The following is a 19769-nucleotide window of genomic DNA, read 5'->3' as shown; positions in this document are numbered from 1 at the left end:
ATGGATGTTTGCTAATCAGGCCAATTAAACCTTGCTTTTTCGTTACACTTCTTCACATTTAACTCTTTGAAAAGAGGATACCCCTAATTGCAGTAATTTGTTTCAGACGAGTAATTATGTTTTTCTTTTTAATGTATTTTAAAAGATAAAAAGTCTGACGCCGCTGCTGTCAGACTTGTGAGCACAACAGCAACGAGCCACATGAGGGACACACACTGATGCACATCAAAGTACTAAGTCACATTCTTCTCTCCTGAAAAAAATCTGTTTTTTTATTTTTTGTCTCTTTAGTGACAGTATATGATGAAGTGAAACAAAAAAGGGAGCAAACAGGGAGATGCAATAGTGCAGCAAGAGATGCTCACACTCTTAGTGATGTTATGAACTCCACTGCTCGCTGCTAACCCTCTGCTAGCCTCGGTGCCTTCCTGATGGATTTCACTGTTGCGGAGCCGCACACCGCACAAGGAAATGACAGCACAAAGTGTTGAGAGCTTGGCAACAAGTGTGTTTTTAGATATGCTGCTGTGATGTGAGGAACCTCGTGGATCCAGTTACTGTCAAACCTGTCCAAGAGCGCAACAGCTTCAGATCGAACAGGAGCACACTGTAGGCGAAAGGACTGAACAGTGAGCAAGAAGACCAAAAAATAACACTGTTGAAACAACCTGCGAGCTTCAGGAAATAGATATAGAAAAGATGCGGCTGTGAAAAGAACACATCAACATGAAGCAATTATTGTCTTACATGATGTGTAAGATTGCAAACGATGAATGAATGATGCACAGGACCTGTACACTGTTTGCAGACACACTTAATCCAGCATCATCATATGTATGTAGGTGGAAATTCACCCTCCTTCCTGACTTTGTTCTCTTTTTTCATTATGTTCCAACCAGACATCATTCAAACCTTTGAAATACACTAAATAAAAGTGATTTTCAAGAGCTAGTTTAAAGCAAATAAAAGCGGTTCATAGAAAGGCTTGAACACAAACGACAGCTACAAAAGAAAAATAACAGTGGCAGCAGTCTTTTAAGGATTGATTAGCATTTGGGAGGACGCAGCTGTTCTGTATTGTCAGCTGATGCTGCCCATAGTGTGCGCTTTTACTCACTGTCAGCTAATGGAAGCCATGTTTTGTGCTTCCATTCAAAGACGAAAACAAAGAAACGAACTTTGTGTTATTGCGATGCAGGAGCTCATGGTCATACAGCGCTCACACGAGAGCGGGTTTGACATTCTTGGAAGGTCAGGCGGACAGATACTTCACAGGACACATTTCCGCTTCCATTTACCGCATCGTTACATGAAAAATATTTTTGAAATGTAATAATCTACCTCGAGCTTTTATACAATGACGGAGGTGATCAGATTTTTCTAATGTGCACACTTGTTTTCCTTTCTCTGTCCCTCCAACCACCATCCAGCCCACTCATGTACACAGAGCAGGCATGTTCCATATCCGTGAACGCCATGCGAGGCAGCCCACACACAGGGTCAGCGCGATGCCCTGAAAATCAGTGCAGAGTGAGCTGTAATCGCTGAGAGGGAGAGAAAGATGCAGAAAAAAGGAAAAGAGGTGTTGTGCTTTGGATTTTTAGCTCGAGCATTTATGCTTTTTCGAGATCCATCTGTCCTGCTACAGCCTGAAGAAATTTATGGGAAATGGCAGCATTGATCTGAGGGGATAATAAAGATGAAACACCCTGCAACCAAAACAAACTAAAAGAACAAAATGTCCAATTTATCATCTCATTTCTGCCTGTATTTGAGTCCTAACCTTATTCTCCTAGTAAGAGAAAAAAAATAGTGAAGAACAAATGCTTTGATCTGTTCTCAATCAATATCAGTGTCTAAAACATAATAAGGGAGGTTGCTGCACTAGAATCAAGAAAAATTAAACTTGATTTTAGAAAATACTGTGAACAAACAGGTTGGCTTTGAAAACCAGTAGAAATGCTCTGCACCACACTGGCAGATTTTATCACCTGTTAAGAAAATTAGACTGCAGCGGGCTTTAAAAGCATCCATTACAGTCAAAAATAACTAAGTAAACAAAGTTTTGAGGGTTTTTTCTGGTGGTGTAATGCAGACACGTGTTACATTATAATAGAGGACTGTAGACAGTTTAACAACACTGCAAATGCATTAGGAATGAAACAGGATTAAACTATTTAGATCAAAGCCACACTAAACTTGTGAGGATTTCAGCAAAGTGATTTAAGCTGTTATTGCCAGCCAAAGCTCCACTTCTTCCTTTATATCCGCTTATCCCTCAATTGAAGTGTTTACATGGTTCTGTTTACTTAATGCGCTGTGTCTACTGTAGCAGATTTCTTGTTGTTCTTTTTCTTTCCATCTGTCTCTGACCACAATGCATGTTTCTGGCAGAAAAGCGGAGCTCTCGCATTGACGAGAATTCTGAATCGACTAAAAGAAAACCTAATTGCCTACGTGGATAATGAGGGAAGACGACAATCAGCGAAACACAAAGAGGAAAGATGTAAGGTGGTGCGCAAGAAGACGTATAAACTGTGTTTCAAGCTTCTTTCATTGCAGTAGTGGACAGCACAGACACTGCAGGGCACTTGGTGACCCTGAGACGAGGTTAAATGACGCCACTCGATAGCCTTCTTTCTGTGGATCTGTTTTGTTGCGTGGCCCTCTGCTATTCTGTACTTAAATTGGGCTGAAAGTTTGTTTCTTACAGCACTGGCACATTACAACACATTTAAGGACCATTTTTAGGCACACAAACAATCCTGCCTCTCATCTCAGCCATACAATTTAGTTGTGTGTTTTTTTATGACATTCCAGTTTGTTTCACCCTTTTTCTTTTTACATTCCATGCTTTAATGATCGCTTGCTTTCCACTACATCTAATCATGCTGGTCTATAATGTTGCTTTTTGTTTCACTGACATGCACAGTACATTATCTTCAACAATTTTCTAATTAACGCTTTTGTAAGTGTTTCGAAACAGCCGCTGGGCTCAGTGAAGAGACAGACTGGCGAACCTGTCTACAGTCAGGCTAGGTGATGTGGACAAGAAAAAATATGTTTTTAGTCTTAAATAATTCTCAATTTAAATTTTTTTGTCTGTACATAAAGTCAAGACAAACATTATTCAAATATTTCTTTGTTAAAACTATTTACCTTTGCACAAGTAACCAAGGCAGGAGAAAGGCACCTCTGACAATCTTACTGTCCTTTCACATATATGAAATGCTGTCAGGAAACAGCTGTGTAAAAATAACAAAACAGCAAGACACGCAAAGCTGTCACTGCACATTAGGGCTAACAATTAAGCGACTTCATGTTGTAATTTGAAACAATGCATTTAGCAAATTACACGATGCAGCAAATCTGACCCATGTCACGTGTGAATGTCATGCCATCCATGATCTCTGATGTTAGGATGTGTTTAAAAGTGAATAAATAAAATCACAATATCTGTCACAAAAATCTGTAGTTTTTCTGTAGTTTTTACAAACTGTGCAAAGCCAAGTGGGCTGTTTACGAAACCAAACCATTTGTATATCACCTAAACAGCATGATAGCTTTTCTCTGGTCTGACTGTGTTGTGTTATTTCATCATTATCATGTTTTTAACTGGGAAAGGTCATATGTGTGGTATTCTCTAAGGAAACAGCTACAGCTTAGTGAAATATTGTGACTTCAGACAACCATTTCTCACTGCTACCACTGGTGATTTTAAGAGGCAGCAGAGAAAGTAAATATCTCATTTAAGGTATTTTTCATACTGCAAAAGAAGTCAAATGAATTCAGACTTTAAGTCCTTCTCTGGCTGTTGATTTAACATCTAGAAACTCATCTCTGTGTATCAAATTTAAATATTTAGATTTTTTTTCCCCTTAAAAACAATCCCTACATTTATTAACATGTCTTAGATGTAATTCTACACCGTCGTTTCTTCTAAAATATGCATATCTATTCATTTCCTGCCTCTGTTTGGCCACAACCGTCACAAAAATAACTCAGATTTTTACAGTCTGAGTCAGACTGAGACACATTTCGTTCCCTCTTGCCATTATAGAATCGAACGTAGTCAACCAAAACAGTTTCTCTATGTCAAGCTGTTCCATAGCATAACCAAGCGTTGTCATTCTGTTCATTATGTGCGATAATGTTCTCTCTCTCTCTCTGTGTCTGAACACTTTAAAAAGCTGATATTTCTAGCAAGTCCAGTCAGTACCCCCGCACTGGCTTCCAGCCCACGGCTAATTTCAGTGCGTGCATGTGTGGGTGAACACTTTGGTGGAGCATTAAAGCAAACTGCCCTGAGAGGATGGGCCTGATAAGGAATGTGATAGCAGCCTGGTCTGACACCTGCCTGGACTACATGTAGGTTCAAAGAACATGAATCACAAGCGCCACACGAAACCGCTGATAATCACCTTCACACCTGTCGGCTTCATACTAAAAACTGCTGCTGTGTCCAGCTGTAATTCATACAATCAATGGCTGCACCACCCACCATCCCAGCCTTATCTACATGTTGATATTTCATTTTAAGCTAACTGCTACCCACAAGTTAACAGATACAGTAGAGTGGAAGTAAAGCTTGCAAAGACAGAAGTAAATGTCTTTGCAGTCCACTGTATGCAGAGAATGTTGTAGAGGAGCTGGCAAGCACATCTTCCAAAACTCAACAGCTTGTCCTGTGAGCGTGTCCCTCATGTCCAAAAAAATTGTTTCAAGGAGGGTTCAATATCCATCCATCCATTATCTATACACTCCTTAGGGTTGCGGGGGAGCTGGGGTCTATCTCAGCTGAGGGTGAAGGCAGAGAACAACCTGGACAGGTCACCAGTCCATCACAGGGCTACATAAACGACACAAACAATCACACTCACATTCACACCTACGGATAATTTAGAGTTACCAATTAACCTCAGCATGTTTTTGGACTGTGGGAGGAAGTACCTGGAGAAAACCCACACGTGCACAGGGAGAACATACAAACTCCACACAGAAAGATCTGAGGCCGGAACGTGAACCGGCAATCTTCTAGCGGTGAGGTGACGGTACGAACAACCGAACCACTGTGCAGCCCGGGTTCAACATGGAAACAAAAAATTATAACGTTCATACAGCTATGGACATTAAACAAGAACGCTCCAGCTCCAACCCTAAACAATCATTTAGTGCTTCAGCTAATGTTTTTGTCTTTGACAGTGAAATAATTTTGCAGCTTCCTCATTAGTTTTCTCCACCTCAGCCTCCTGGTGCTGCGGCGTTGCTCTCATCTACAACAGTTTTACTCTTCAGCACTGCAATTTCCTGCATATGAGAGTGAAAATGAGAGTCATTTTCACCACAAATTTTAACATTCGCACAGTTCTGTCGCTGAGGCTGGAAAAAACATGCAGCTTTACTAGGCTCCAAGACATGAAACCTTCCCTCTGTATGTCCTATTGTTCACAGAGCAGCTTCTCATTTTAAACCAGCATTAATGTTAATTCCATGAGTAATTTGATGAGAGAACAGAAGTAAAGTCATCTGTTGTTGGGTGAAAAAACTCTGTGAAAGCTGCTGTCTGCACTCAGCCAAAGCTCCTTTGTGAGTCCCGTTCTGTAACACCAGAGTGCAGCCAGCGTGGACCAAATTCATCTGTAGCTCTAACAGCTCCAGCAAAGTGATGCATCTTCCGTCTAGTTAACTGTGTCAAGCAAACAGGCCTTTTCCTGACTTCCTAAAACACCAGAATAAAGCACGAGTAAAATAAACTTGTTTAATGTCTCATATCCATCAGCTTTCGGAGTTAGACGTGACAGTGAGCCAGCATGCACAATAACCCCGACCCTGGAATCGGCTCAGCTGAATTAAATGAATAATGTTGTCAATTACACCTGCACTTCTTCTGCTATCACATGCCAAAATGTCTGCCAATATGTCACACAAGAGTCGCATTCTCCTCTTTTATTTGTATGCTATGGTCTAAACACATGACTTTTTGAATCAGGATGGCCAGCATTTGCGTTAAGATGCTCAAGAAAAATACGGAATTCTAAATCTAGTAAGTTATCACTGTTATTTTAATGCATCAATCAACATATAGTAAATCTCAAATACGTTCCCAGTAAATTGGAAAGGTGCCTCGCACAGAGATTAGTACATGCAACTGATCTGCATCCACCTTGGCGGAACACTAGTGTTTTATAACAGCCACTTGGACGGAATGTAGGATTTCTTCTATATTGTTCTTCAGCTTGTAAGCCAAACCAGCATCATCAACACACGTATCATCTCAAGCATATGCACAGTGCTCCATCAAAGACACATCACTGTCCTCATTTCCCAGCATTAACACAAGTCAGTCCTCCTGGAAAGAAGCAACTGCAGTACTTTCACAACAAATATGTGCTATCAGTGTCAAATAAAAACGCCTCACTGTTTCAGAGCCGGCAGTTTGGATAAGCAAAGTGGTTATCCTTCAATAAAATGACTTCCATCCTGCATCTACCCAGATATAATGGCTTTAAGCAAGATACAGAGTCCTTAGCAGCACTTCTGTAACTGTAACTAATGACTTCCATCGTCCCAAGAGGCAGAATCAAAGAAATTATGTCCCAGCGCAGATCCGTTTAGTGTCATAAGCGTTATATTGCTGTGATATCTGTCACGTGCAACGACGAGTCTCATCCCTGTGTTTGTCGGCAACTGTCCTCTCACTTTCAAGTTCAATCAATTTCCTGCAAGTAAAGAGCAAACACGGTGCAAATTGCCTTTCAGTCGGACTTGGTGCTGTTTTGACCCTTTCTGTGTTTACATCTGTCAGTTTAGCTGTTCTAATCCCCCCCCGTTGCACTCTGTAAGTCGCTCCAGAGAGGATCGCATTCTATACAGGGAAAGTGTAAAAGGTAATGGGAATGTAAAGTGAGAAAGACACACTGCAATGATTCCCCTCCCTCCTCCCCCTCCCCTCTCCGACAAAGAAGAATGAGAGAGCAGAATGTGTTTACTGTGACACCTGTTCATTCATTACACAAACACACATATTCTCCTTTTGTCCCGTTGTCATAAGTGTGATGGCTTAAAAACACAAACAGGGCCACTAGGGGAAAGCAGCAGTGGGCTATGACTTCAACTCGGAGCGTCTGTGTGAGACAGAGATGGAGAGACCGAGGGATTAGGGGACAAACACACTCTGCATGGCCTCCTTACCGGCGGTAACTGCGTCCTTGACCCACTGATAAAGTGATATTTGCTAGAGAAAGACAAGAAAGGATGAAGCCTGGGTCTGCCAGGAAGCAGGAAGCTGTTCCCACACTATAGAAACACTACAATGTGGTTTCACATTATTGACATTACAATCACTGCCTCGCTATCATTCACAGCATCTGTACTTAGAAAATCAAATAAATTTAGAGGCATATATTTATGAGCAGTGCTACACCTAGTCAGAGAAATATGAATCAGAATTAGATGTAGTTCTATTTCCAATAATAGAATTTCAATAAGAATAAAATTCCTTCTTGCAGAGCGTAAAAAATGACTCAAACCAGTGTTGATGTTGGCAGACGGTGTAATATTTAGCTTTCCTTCCAAAAGAATGAGGCCTCTGTAACAGCTGCATTCACTTACAACACATAGTTTACTAATTTGCTACATATTCACTGGAAATGATACCATTGCATCCCTAATAGATCAGAATAAAACACTGTTTTCCATATTTGGTGGGAGCTGAGCTGTGTGTGTGTGACAGGTGGCTCAAACCATGCACAGCACGGATCACTGGCCCATCAAATGGCTGCCAGGAGAGCTTCTTAGAAAACGTGCACGCTCACATATTGCAAGCAGATAAGCATAAATACACAAGCGCAGACACCCCCTTCACTTTGAGTCATCTTTTCTCTGTCTTCCTATCGAATGCATTCGTACTCTGTACTGTATGTGAGTTCAACAACCTGACTCCGCATTGGTAGCATTCCATGGTTTAACAAGTTTGTTTTGATTCCTCCACTATTCTGGACTCTTATCTCTGCATCCTGTTCATTTTCTCTGCCTTCCTCCCCACCCCCTAAAACCTGCTTTTCCTCAGCCTCATTTGAATCCTCCTGCTTTCTCCCATTATTTTTTGTCACTGCTGGACTAAACTCTAGCTCTCTGGTAAAATTTTCATGCTGACTGTTGAAAAGAGAATACAATCTAAACCTGCCATGGAGATCCCTCGTTTTTCTACCCTTTATTGTTCAGCGTAAAATTATAATATGAGGTTTTCTATCACTAAGTTTTTGTTAATCTCTTTTGTACTTTTGTTTTTCTTGCCCTTCTCAGATGTTTTGAGCACTTCTAGTCGAGTAGAGACGGATGAAGCAGTAAAGCAGCGCAGCAGGAGCAGGAATTCAAAGCCATAATCAACCCCTGCAGCCACAGACACAGTCCAAGATGTGCACTGGCTGCCAAACTACATGATAGTCCACTACACAATTTGCACAATATTTAACATCCCAAAATGCATTATAATATGCAAAAAAAAAAAAAAAAATCTATTTGGACCTGGGTTGTAGGTTGCCAGTTTACTTTTTTTTTGCTTTTCTTTTTTTTTTTTTTACTTTTAGCAATAGAAAAGACAGAAAACAGGTATAATAGCAAACCGAAGATACAATTATTATAAACATGATAAAAAGTATTTATATTTACATATCAGTTAAACCCTAGTATGTATACAAAGCCTCCTTCAGGTAGCACTGATTGAGCTAAAAGTAGTGCTGCTGTTGTGCAGAAACTTTGCAATTAATTTGGGCCTGAACTAATGCCCATGCAATAGGACGACTCACCTGAGTGAATATAATTTAGGATAATAATTGTGACTTCCTATCAGTAAATGTCAATGATCGGCTGTGATACTGATGTTTCAGATACATTTTTTTCACACATTAATCAGAGTTCTGTGCACTGCAGTAACTGAGTGGAGACTAGAGGCTTCTCTCTGCACAGCTGCTGATCTAGCATCTACTGTAGCACGTATGTGAGGCGTTTAGGGAACATTAGTAAACTGCATTGTCTATCGAGAAACAGCTGTTGAGCAAATAAAGCACATTTGGAAGAATTTTATGAATATGTTGGTAGAATTCTGTGTATATTTTGCCTCTATAAGTTGCACTGACTTCAGGTGAAGGGGAATCTTATTTTAAGTCTAATTTTTGAAGAAAAAAAGGCACATTAGCAGAAATATAGCACAACATGGAAATGAAAGTGGTGTTTTTTTTAATGTAAAAAAAAAAATCGTCCCCAAAATCAATGAATTATAATAAATAATCTCAACTGTGCTGATAATAATCATGATTATCATGTTGGCTATAACTGTGCAGCCTAACAACCATAGCCTAAAATACGAAGGTTCTCTGTTGTAAAATTAAAAAAAATACTAAAGGACAAAGTATTGTAAAACACAAAAATGTTCTATCGGTAATTCATATCTTTGTTGTTGTAAGGAACCAAAAAGAAGTTATTTTATTCATTATATATTTTTTAAATTAATCGGCCGATTAATCGGTTATCGGTAATTTTTTCTGCCAAATATTGGAATCTGCATCGGCCTCAAAAAATCCATATCGGTCAGGCCCTAGTATTTGTGACACTAAAAAATAATGACATTAGATTGATTATTGTGGAACTGTTATTGTGTGCTTTTCCAAAGAGCTTGGCTTTAGCATCTATGCCATTAGTCGTCAGTTTCTGGATAGATTTTTTGAAGCTTTTTGCCTTTACTAGTGACTAGAGTGAGAAATCACATTTTGGGGAGAAAAAATGTGTGGGGGGGGTCATGTAGGTAGAGTTGAGGAGGCACAGGCAATAAACAGCACCATTACATGTGATCGACTCCAACAAACACAACACGCCTTAAAATAGACTCTTTTTACAATCTCAGTAGGGCAATATTGTTCAAAATCTCCACCAAGGCGCCCATCAGAGGAAGTGGAATTACCTATTAAGCCTTAATGAGCTGGGAGAAAAAGCAATGTTTCTGTATTTCATGTTGAAGCTGGAGGTTTTCCCTGTCGCTTTGGTGCCGTCACTGGAAGAAAGGCATCTCACAGGACAGCCCTGCTTCATCATTTAGCTTTCTGCCACTGCTTGCTCAAACCTGGCCAGTCGCTTGTGTTTGTCCATTTCTTCATTTCACTTTTTCCTCTCTCAGTAAAGCTGGTTGATTTGATCTCAGCGAGGGCAGAACCAGTGGGCTGAAGGAAGCAGGTGGCTTGCCCTGAGACAGGACAGATTCTGCTGGCAGCCAGTGTGACCCCACTTCTCTCTGCTTTCCACACCCACCCATCTCTGCTTGGCTCAGGCCCTGAAGTGACAGCGCTCAGATTGGAGGTTATTTTTCCCAGTGAGTCAACAGTCACTCCCCCTCAGCATATCAACAGAGTCCTGCACTCATCGATTCGGTGAAAACGCATAAGTATATACTGAGTTGGCTTGCGTGGCGTTTTTCTCACGGAATGACAGTAAAATATTTGAGCTGCACCAATCACCACTCTCCACTGCTACACTTCAGGTAAACTAAGAAGAACAGAATCAAAGCTGTATTTATTATTTTACCTGAGTGTTGAACAGTGTTGAATTCTCTACAATTTGTCCACAGTCTGGCACTGAATTAAAGTCAGAAGACTACAGCATAGCGAACACTTAGAGGAGCATTTCAGGATGACGCTACAGAGATGATGCATCACGCTTCTGCAGACAAATGTGGACACTGGCAGAGAAGCTCTTAGACATAAAAGCTAAATGGCCTCTGGTAGCCATTTGTACTCATACACCAAGGCGCCAGAAAAAAGCAGCCTGCACATCGACAGACTGGATGTAGGGAAGTAAATATCATCTTAACTTGCATTGCACACATTTTTGTACCATTACTAACTTTAAACAATCAAAAGGAGATTCACATGAGTCTTTGGTGAAGTATTTTTAGCTTGAAAAATTACATTAAAAAATGGTTTGACACAGAGACTAAACATGAACTTTGAAGTAGATTTATTTGTAACTGTAAGGTCAAAGAAAGGTGATGTGTTACATGCATTATATTTGAATAAACATTTTTTAGTTGTGGCATATATACAAATCAGCTACAACTTTAAATTTTTGGCTAGGTCCCCTCTCGTGTAACAGAACAGCTCTGACCCATCAGGCCATGGACACAGGACTCCTGGCCTCCATCGACTGGGCTCGTTCCAAAACATCCCACAGATGCTAAATCAAACTGCAGTGCGGGGAGTCTGGAGGCCAGGTCAATGCCTTGGGCTCTTTCTCGTGTTCCTTGAGCCAGTCCTGAGCACTTTTTGCAGTGTGATGGACTGCAAAGTCCTGCTGGTGGAGGTGCAGATGCCTACTGTTGCCATGGGAGTGTGGAACAATGTCCAGGTAGGTGGTACGCCTCAAACTAACATTCACGTGAGAATCAAGACCCAAGGATTCCAGCACAACATTGTATTGTGATGAAATGATCAATATTACATGTGCCATCTGTCTGTGGTTTTAGTGTTGCGGCTAATTGTTGTATATGTGCAATCAGCAACGTCATATTTCGATAAGTGTAAATTATTTTAAGAGTCATTTATCCAATATAGTTGCAAGGAAGCACACAAACTGGGCGCAGATCAGAATAAACATTTTCACCGTCATGACTTGGTTTCGTGTCAATATACAAAAACTTTTCTGACAAGAGCATTATTTCTATTCAGAGTAATAATGAATAGAATAAATAATGGCAGTCTTGAATTAAGGGCATAAAATTTCCTGTTTATTCAACTCCAAATCTAAAGCTTTAGGCATATGAATTTCAAAAATCTGTATATTTACATTCTGTAGATACAAAAGAGTCATTCTGTCAGGTGGACTTGATTTTTGTAAAAGTTTTCTTTCTGTATTTCACAAGGGCATACAATAGTGATATTTTTGTCTCTGACTTTCATCCTGGCAGAATGACAGATCCCATTGTTCCCCGTGGGTAGAATAAAACTCCTGAAAGTGATTTATGAAAATAAACCACTGACATAAGGCAGGATGGATGGGTTCGTGCTGTTAATACTGACTCTGCCATCAGCATCTCACAGAACAGACTGAAATCCATCAGACGGAGCATTGTGCATTTTTTTACACTCTAATCGTCTCTCGCTGGTTTTCATTCTTGCGTAACAGGAGTGGAACCTGGCATGGCTTATTCTTGTCATTGTGATCTGACCTCTCTAATTACTGACAAGTTTACACCCACAGAGCTGCTACTGACTGATTTGACGCTTCTGACGTATGAGGTTGACTGTTTCTGATCTGACAGAACCTTCATGTCTGACATTAACTGCCAAATGTTGATACATTGTGTGTCGTTTAATTATGGGGTTCTGATTTGCGTGGACCTCCCCTGCAGGCAGGTTAAACATCACGGTGATCTCTCCAGCTCATCATTATGCTGCTGTACTTTCTAAAAATCTCTCTTCTGGTGCTCTCAATTTGTGTATCGACAGCAACGCACTCAGTAGAAACATCGAGGGTCCAGAAGTCTGGAAAACAGGGAGCAGCAGGATCCAGAACAACGCCAACCGCCCCTCCACCTGCTGCATCTCACACTAACACATTCACACCACAGCACTGGCAGCAGTTGTGAACAGCAGGCACGCATATCTCGTCAAGTCCAAAGCACATTTTAACCAGTGCCGAGAAACAGATGAGCGATAGACTGATGATATTTTCTTATTGGAAGTTACTCTTTTAAATGAAGCTGTGTCGTGACGGTTTAACCGAGAAGGCCACTTTGTCACAGTAGGTACTCCTCACACACACTCATAATTTCCCTGCAGCCTTTTATCTAATTAGTCTACTCTCCATTCTTTCCTGTACTTGTCCAGTCAATGCCTTTCTTCAGAGGTTACTTACAAACCTTTTATCCAGTCAGCGCAATTCTCATCTCCTGTTTGCTTTGAAATCACATTTCAAATTATCTTGCCTTGACTTTAAGTGGAATCACACAGTATGTGAATTTAACATGCTGTGTTATAATTTACACAATGTAAAGTGATTGATATTGGCATTGATTAAATCAGTCTGCCCTGATTTACAACGCTCCCTTTTCTATCTCCACCGTCATCTTGCACCTCAGCTGGCCGAGCATCAGAGGTCACAGGCTGTCTCCAGCTAAGTTCATTATCTCACCTACAAGAAGTCACCTTCAGTTTGAGTCCCAGCCAAACGATTCCATGAAATAGGTGAATAAACTGCTGTGTTGGTCTTTCCTGGTTGCACCAATGGTCTAGCAGGTACATCTTGAAATAACTGTAACACAAACATCTGCAAAACTTTGAGGTGACTGATGATCCGGTAAATGGCTAAATCACGGCATGTGTGTGTGTGTGTGTGTGCGCAACCTCGTAGGTGAAGGAGGTGATAAAGGCTGCCCACTTTCAGGAGTGGCAGATTTCATGAACATCTGCTACTAACACACACACACATCACAGCATGTGAAGTGACAGGAGGACGTGGGTGGAAAGAGAGCGGCTCAGACGCACGCTGCTTTCTCACATTTACACGTATTTGTGTTTACCTGTACATTATGCAAACACAACTCCACACACACATGCAAATCTTTTGTTTTAAAGAAGGTGATTAATCCAAGACCTCAGAAGCTAACCTCCTTCCTTTGTACACACATACGCCCACATACATTTACCCTCCCTCTGCAAACATGTTTGTTCACTAGAGGCTTGGATTTAATGAAACATATTTTATATTACAATTAAGTCCGACTTGCATACACCAATCAGCCACTGCATTAAAACCACTGACAGGTGAGGTATGTAATACTGATCACCTCATTACTATGAAAGGCTCTGCTGGGAAATCTCTGATCCTGGCATTCATGTGGATGTTACCTTGACATGTACCACACACTCCTCAACAGCTGTGGCCACCAGCAGCAGGACAATTCACCCTGCCTCACTTTTTAGAGATGCTTAAGAACAGCTCAAGTTACACAACAAAAAGGCCAAAGCACTGGCCTGGACATCGTGTACTTTCCAGATCCCCATCAGGTACAGCTTCAGGGATGTGCCAGAGCAGCCTAATCTGTGGAAAGCCCCCGTGCAAACCTCCCACCGGACCCAAAGAATCCGCTGCCAACATCCCAGCACCATAAACCAGAGCTGTTCTGACAGCACCAGATGCACCTACACAGTACTAGGCAGGTGGTTTTAAAGTTGGGGTTGATTAGTGTGGTTAATTTTACAGATAAATTCCTGCTCAGCTTGTACTAGAAGTCATTCCAAACAATGCCTGGCTCAGATGACACCACATCTACTTAATATACGACAGTTACTGTGCCAAATTAAGCACTGCAAGGGTCACAGAAAGATTCTTGCCACAATTTCACCATTCTTTACATCACACAAAGATGATAGTATGGGTTGCCTATACTTTAATCTAGCTGCAGCTAAACCTGAACCTGGTATTAGTTGTCGGCATGACAGGTCCATTGACAAAGACAGTACCCACCACTTGCTTAAGGTGGCCATGCACATAAATACGCACTCCATTGATACAACTTAGGCTGGTAAGGTTTTCAAAAAATTCATCCACTATGCAGCTGTCATTAAGATAAGATAAGATAAGATAAACTTTACTGATCCCACAGTGGGGAAAGTTCACCGTTACAGCAGCTCCAAAGGAGAAAAAAATGTAAAAGGCAGTACAGAATAAATTAGAAACACACAGTAGTGCAAAAACACAGAGAACATTATATACACAAGAGATGTTTTTTTTGTTGTTGTTTTTAGCAGGTACACTAGCTACAGAGACCAGAATTGCTTTTGTACCAGGGTCTAAATATGTTTATTTTTGCTGTAAAGTTGAGCACTTTAATATTATGGTCTATGGGGATTGACTCACTTTTGGAGCCAGCTTCAGGTGGCCATTTAAAGAACTGCACTTCTGTGCTGGCTAACTTTTTTTTTACATAGCTGCTTAGAAGGGTCATGTATGAGGTTAGGATCTGATACTGAAAGATCCTCCTCTCTCATACTAAAAAAATCCCTTACCAAACTTTAATCTCATTACTACTCATTAATTTCCAGCAAAAAGCAAGTAGAAAATATTAAAGTTTTACCAGTTAAAATGCCAGAAATCACCAGGAGTAGATCATACCTGCTGTCACTCATTGTAAGGCCCAGATGTTAAAATTAAACTTGGCTACTGTCTGGTTAATGTGAAAACATCAAGCTGGTGTCTGCAACTGATCTAAGATCATTTTTATTGGAAAAGAAACATCACTTTGTAACATTCCTGTACAAGCCTAAGTAAACTGTGAATATGGTATCAATAATTTAAGCTCATCAACTTAATAGTTATAAATTGGAAAATCGGAGCCTCTGGTATTTAGACCGAGTAGCTCATGAAAAAAAGATGTATTTGATTCTGGACAAACTAAAGAGTTGTAGAGTGATGCCGGATACCATACTGTCTTTCGCTGATAAAAAAAAAATATTCTGCTCTGCACCTCAAAAACCGTACTTTTTATTGTTTTATGACATTTTGAAATCAATAAATACATAAAGTTACACAATTTGATCAATACCAGGGATTTGAGAGCTTCATAGAGAGACAATTTGAGATTTAAAGGGTTACTAAGGGTGCCTTATATCTGCTTTCTTAGCTAACAAAAGTTGATCTCAAGATCAAATATCAACCAAGTCTTAAAGTTTCAGATTATATACTTACAAATATTGGAAGATTAACTTAATTAGACTTGACAGGGGATTCAAAAGAATTCAGATTCAACAAGTGGATGTAGTCTGGATTCAAAAAAGCGCCATTGAACACTCATCTTAATCAAATCCTTCTTACAACATTAGCATTTGGACTCCAATCTAAAAAAGAGCTACATAAATTTAAACTTGCAATAACAGATTTTTGGGCCACTTTGGGGCAGCAGAAACAATCTGTGAAGAATAAACAGACATAACATCATCTTGTATGTTCATACATAAACTTGTTTGATTATTTCTAGCCAGTAGTCGTCTTCTTGTCCAACAAGTGACTAAAAGATCAACATTCACTCTGCTTTAGCTGTGGTACATACCAGCACCTGAGGGAAATTATGTATCTGGCTCTTCAGCTGCTCAGTGCTCCACTGTGTTCACCAGCTAGATGTTATTTATGTCTGACTGTTGTTTGGTGCTGAGCGGGTAACAAACAGTCGGTGTAAAAGCTCCGTAAAGCTGAGGGGAGCTGCAGATTTGGGTGATAATTCTTTCCAGTTTCATTACTACAAGTGACACTTTTCACACTTTTTTGATAAATCATAAAAGCCAGTTAAAAAATAAAAAACCTGTCCTGCATGATCCTCATTACACAGATTCCCTCATCCTTCTTGTCCCGTAGCATCCTTTCACATCCTCTTTCCATTCTTTCATTTTCACTCTTCTCCAACTGTCTTCCCATCTCTGCTTTCTCATCGTACTCTTCCCCCTTCTTTCCCATCCCCCACTTCTCCTCCAGAGAGGAAGACTGTCAGCGGGGCCATATATCTGACACTGTGCACCACCAACATACTCGTGCACACATCCAGTCTGCGATGGTGTTCGCTAATGGGGCAGCGGGCATGAGAGGAATGGGAGAAGGAGTCGGCTGAGTGTTGCTGAGTCCATCAGACAGGTTATAAGACCGTGACAAGGACTTTCGTTTGCCATAAATCTAGAACCTTATGGAAGATACAACGTCAACACCAGCACTATGAATAGCACTGGATTCTTGCCCAAGACCCAGTAAGAATAGCAATAAGTTTGAAGCCCTTTGCACCACCAAGATATGAAATCACGCAGCATGAGTATTAATATTTAAAGAACCTAGACTGTTTTCATTACTGATTAATCTTGATTATTATTTTAATTAACTGATATATAATTCAGTTCAGAAAATGATCGAAATGAGCTGAGAATGTGCTTCTCAGATCCCGAAGTGACCTCTTAAAATCACTTCTTCAGTCTAAACAACTCGTAGAAAAATGAAGAATGCCCGATAAAAAATGATATAAAACAGAGAGGGGCGGCAAAACGTCTTTAGGCTTTGAGAAGCTGAAAGCACAAGAACAAAAGAGGGATTTTAAACCAAAACACAGCACGCTCATGTTCTGCTCTTAATGGCTACAATATTACCGACTGCTGTGATGTACTTTTAATGTTTTTGTTCATTTCTGTCTGACAAGCTGCTGGATCCTTATATCACTGACCTAAGATCTGCAGCCTGAGTCTATGTCAGTTCAACAACATAACTACCAGTCGGAACTCGCGCAGTGTCATGTCAAAGAGTCTAAATTACTCCTTCAAGAGGATGGATTTATGAGGCACGTTCAGACTTCATGCTGCTCTGCTCTCCGACTGCTCTGCTCAGCAAACATATCACACGCCACCTGACACATGAATAATGTGGAAAATACAGGGAGAAATTCCACTTCGGTTGCTTCACCTGCTCCAAGTGACTTTTCTCTCTCTTCCCTCTGTTTCTCATTTCTCACACACACCATGCAGTCGCTCTCTTTCACACTCCTCCTCTCATTCACAGCCGGCAGAGTGCTGGCTCTGGTTGGCAGCGAGCCTCTCTAAGAATGTTAGTGGTACAACCCTAAAGGAAACAACGCCTTCCACATCATAAAGGCTTGCATGCTGACACAAGTGATGAATGGCATTCAGTGGGAGAAATCAAACAGGTCATGAAGTTATTAACAGCGGCGTCGCTCTGCTGTCTTTGACGAGAAACATGCATGCAAAATCCTTACATGTATAATAAACATCAAAGATAAAGTGATCTGCTTCCGTCTCCAGTAAAAGAACCTGATTAGAGCAAAGTCAGAAATCATGGATTCCACCTGTCAGGACTAACATGGACAAAGTAGTTCTTACTGTTCTTAACAACCCAAGAGACTGCATTCTGAAAAATATTTGTATCATTAGGGATCTGTACAATAGTGTTTAGTGTGTAGAAATGAACTGATTACACTGCTGATTGCGGATGTGCATGATAATGTATGCAGCACAACAAGAAGCATAAAGCAGAAAACTATGATTTTGCATGAATAACTTCATCTGTGTCTCATGTTGTGAGGAAAGCAACAGACTTGAAAATTCCAAGAACTCATTGTGAAACACACACCTCTGCACACTTCTAACATGTTTTGAAGTGCACAGGGACCATTAGAGTGCAAGTACCGCAGAAAATCTAAGTCTAAATACGTTTCAACCAGTTGAAGCCATCCCCACATAACTTCTGTTTGGGGATCCCTTTCCTCACATCATGGAACACACGCAAAGTTACAGCCAGGGTGATTTTTATTTTATTGTTTTGATTAATAAAAGTGTATAAACCGAATGAGATGGCAGACCTGAGAAGTGTCCAAATAAACTGTTAAAGTTCCTTACTAGTTTAATATCACAGCAAACCGAACATATTAGATGATCATGTGTGCATTAGGTGATCACCTGAGATCACACGTCCTAAAACTACACAATAACGTACATACTAAACGCTCTGCACAGTGCGACGGTCGGAGCAAACTAGACCGCTGAGCATCACAGACGCGCAATAAGTGTCCGAGTGCGTAAAAACTGAAAACCAACTGCGCGCCGCTACTTTTGCTTCAGTTTCTCCTCTTCAGACTGACATGTACCTGGTTGGTGGTGTCGGGCGGCAGGTTCTTGATGAGGATTTTCCTCCTGTTGCTCAGCTCCTGGCGAGTTTTGGCCAGCCTCCTCTCGATCTCCTCCGGTTCCAGGTCCGGCAGGTCGCGGAGGCTAATCGCCGGCTCGGAGGGCTGCGCCGCCGCCGCCTCCTCGTCCTCCGGCTGCCGGCTCTCGGGGCTGTCCATCTCCGGGGAAAGTGCGCTATCCCGGGCTAGAGAAGAGTGAACGCTTGGCGGCTGGATGGATGAGGCTGCCGCCATCTTGGGTAGCTGAGGGAAAAGTGTGAAGAGAGAGAGAGAGAGAGAGAGAGAGAGAGAGAGAGAGAGAGAGAGAGAGAGAGAGAGAGAGAGAGAAAGAGAGAGACAGAGAGAGAGAAAGAGAGAGAGAGAGAGAGAGAGAGAGAAAGAGAGAGAGAGAGAGAGAGAGAGAGAGAAAGAGAGAGACAGAGAGAGAGAAAGAGAGAGAGAGAGAGAGAGAGAGAGAGGTGGGAGGTGTGTGTTAAGAGACAGAAAGAAAACACTCCATCCACGAGTGAAGGCAAAAACTAGTCTTCTAGTGAGCCACTAAACTAATTAGACTGGTCTTGGAAAACGCAAACACATTTAATCAGTTTCTTTCGCTCTTCGCCTCACTGTTAATTCAAATAATCAAAATGTAATCACATCTAATATTTAAACTTGTGCAGTCTCCTGGTTATTTCTTTGCTGTTTATTCTATTTCATTGGAAGATGCGCTCTATTTGAAGAAACCAGTGGACTACAGCTATCTTATTCCATCGCACATAGTAATTCTTCAAAAGTCTAAACAATTAAACAAAACCCGGTTTTAAGATGCAGTGTCGAGGTGAATGGAACTACTTGTTTGTGTTTGCGCTCACATGGTTTCCTCACCTCGGACTCCTGGCGACCCCACCTGTCTGCTCAACATATAGAAGCCTATAAAGATCAGTCAGTTCAGTCAATTAAAACCCCGAAGACGTGTTTTATGTGCGTGTGCGCCCTGAAGTGTCTTGTGATCCACTACACTGGAGGTTGTTTGATTTTTATCATAATTTACAATGTAATCCAATCCTTTTAA

The 19769-nt window shown here is 41.0% G+C and overlaps 1 protein-coding gene across 4 annotated transcripts in view; it reads right to left on the bottom strand.

The window, feature by feature from the left end:
* The window catches only part of raver2 (ribonucleoprotein, PTB-binding 2), a 121859-nt gene extending 102876 nt beyond the window's left edge, over window positions 1–18983 (bottom strand). For 2 of the 4 annotated variants that reach the window (XM_055005295.1, XM_035957615.2), the window contains exon 1: window positions 18680–18983. In XM_055005295.1, coding sequence (XP_054861270.1) covers window positions 18680–18952 — 273 coding nt within the window. In that variant the 5' untranslated portion in view covers window positions 18953–18983. The remainder of the gene's footprint in view (window positions 1–18679) is intronic. The other 2 variants (XM_023291086.3, XM_035957616.2) reach the window with 1 other exon arrangement.
* Window positions 18984–19769: the final 786 nt, after the last annotated feature.

The sequence above is a fragment of the Amphiprion ocellaris genome, chromosome 2 (genome assembly GCF_022539595.1).
Source record: "Amphiprion ocellaris isolate individual 3 ecotype Okinawa chromosome 2, ASM2253959v1, whole genome shotgun sequence".
Lineage (NCBI taxonomy): Eukaryota > Metazoa > Chordata > Actinopteri > Pomacentridae > Amphiprion > Amphiprion ocellaris.
This window is presented reverse-complemented; position numbering and strand designations above follow the sequence as displayed.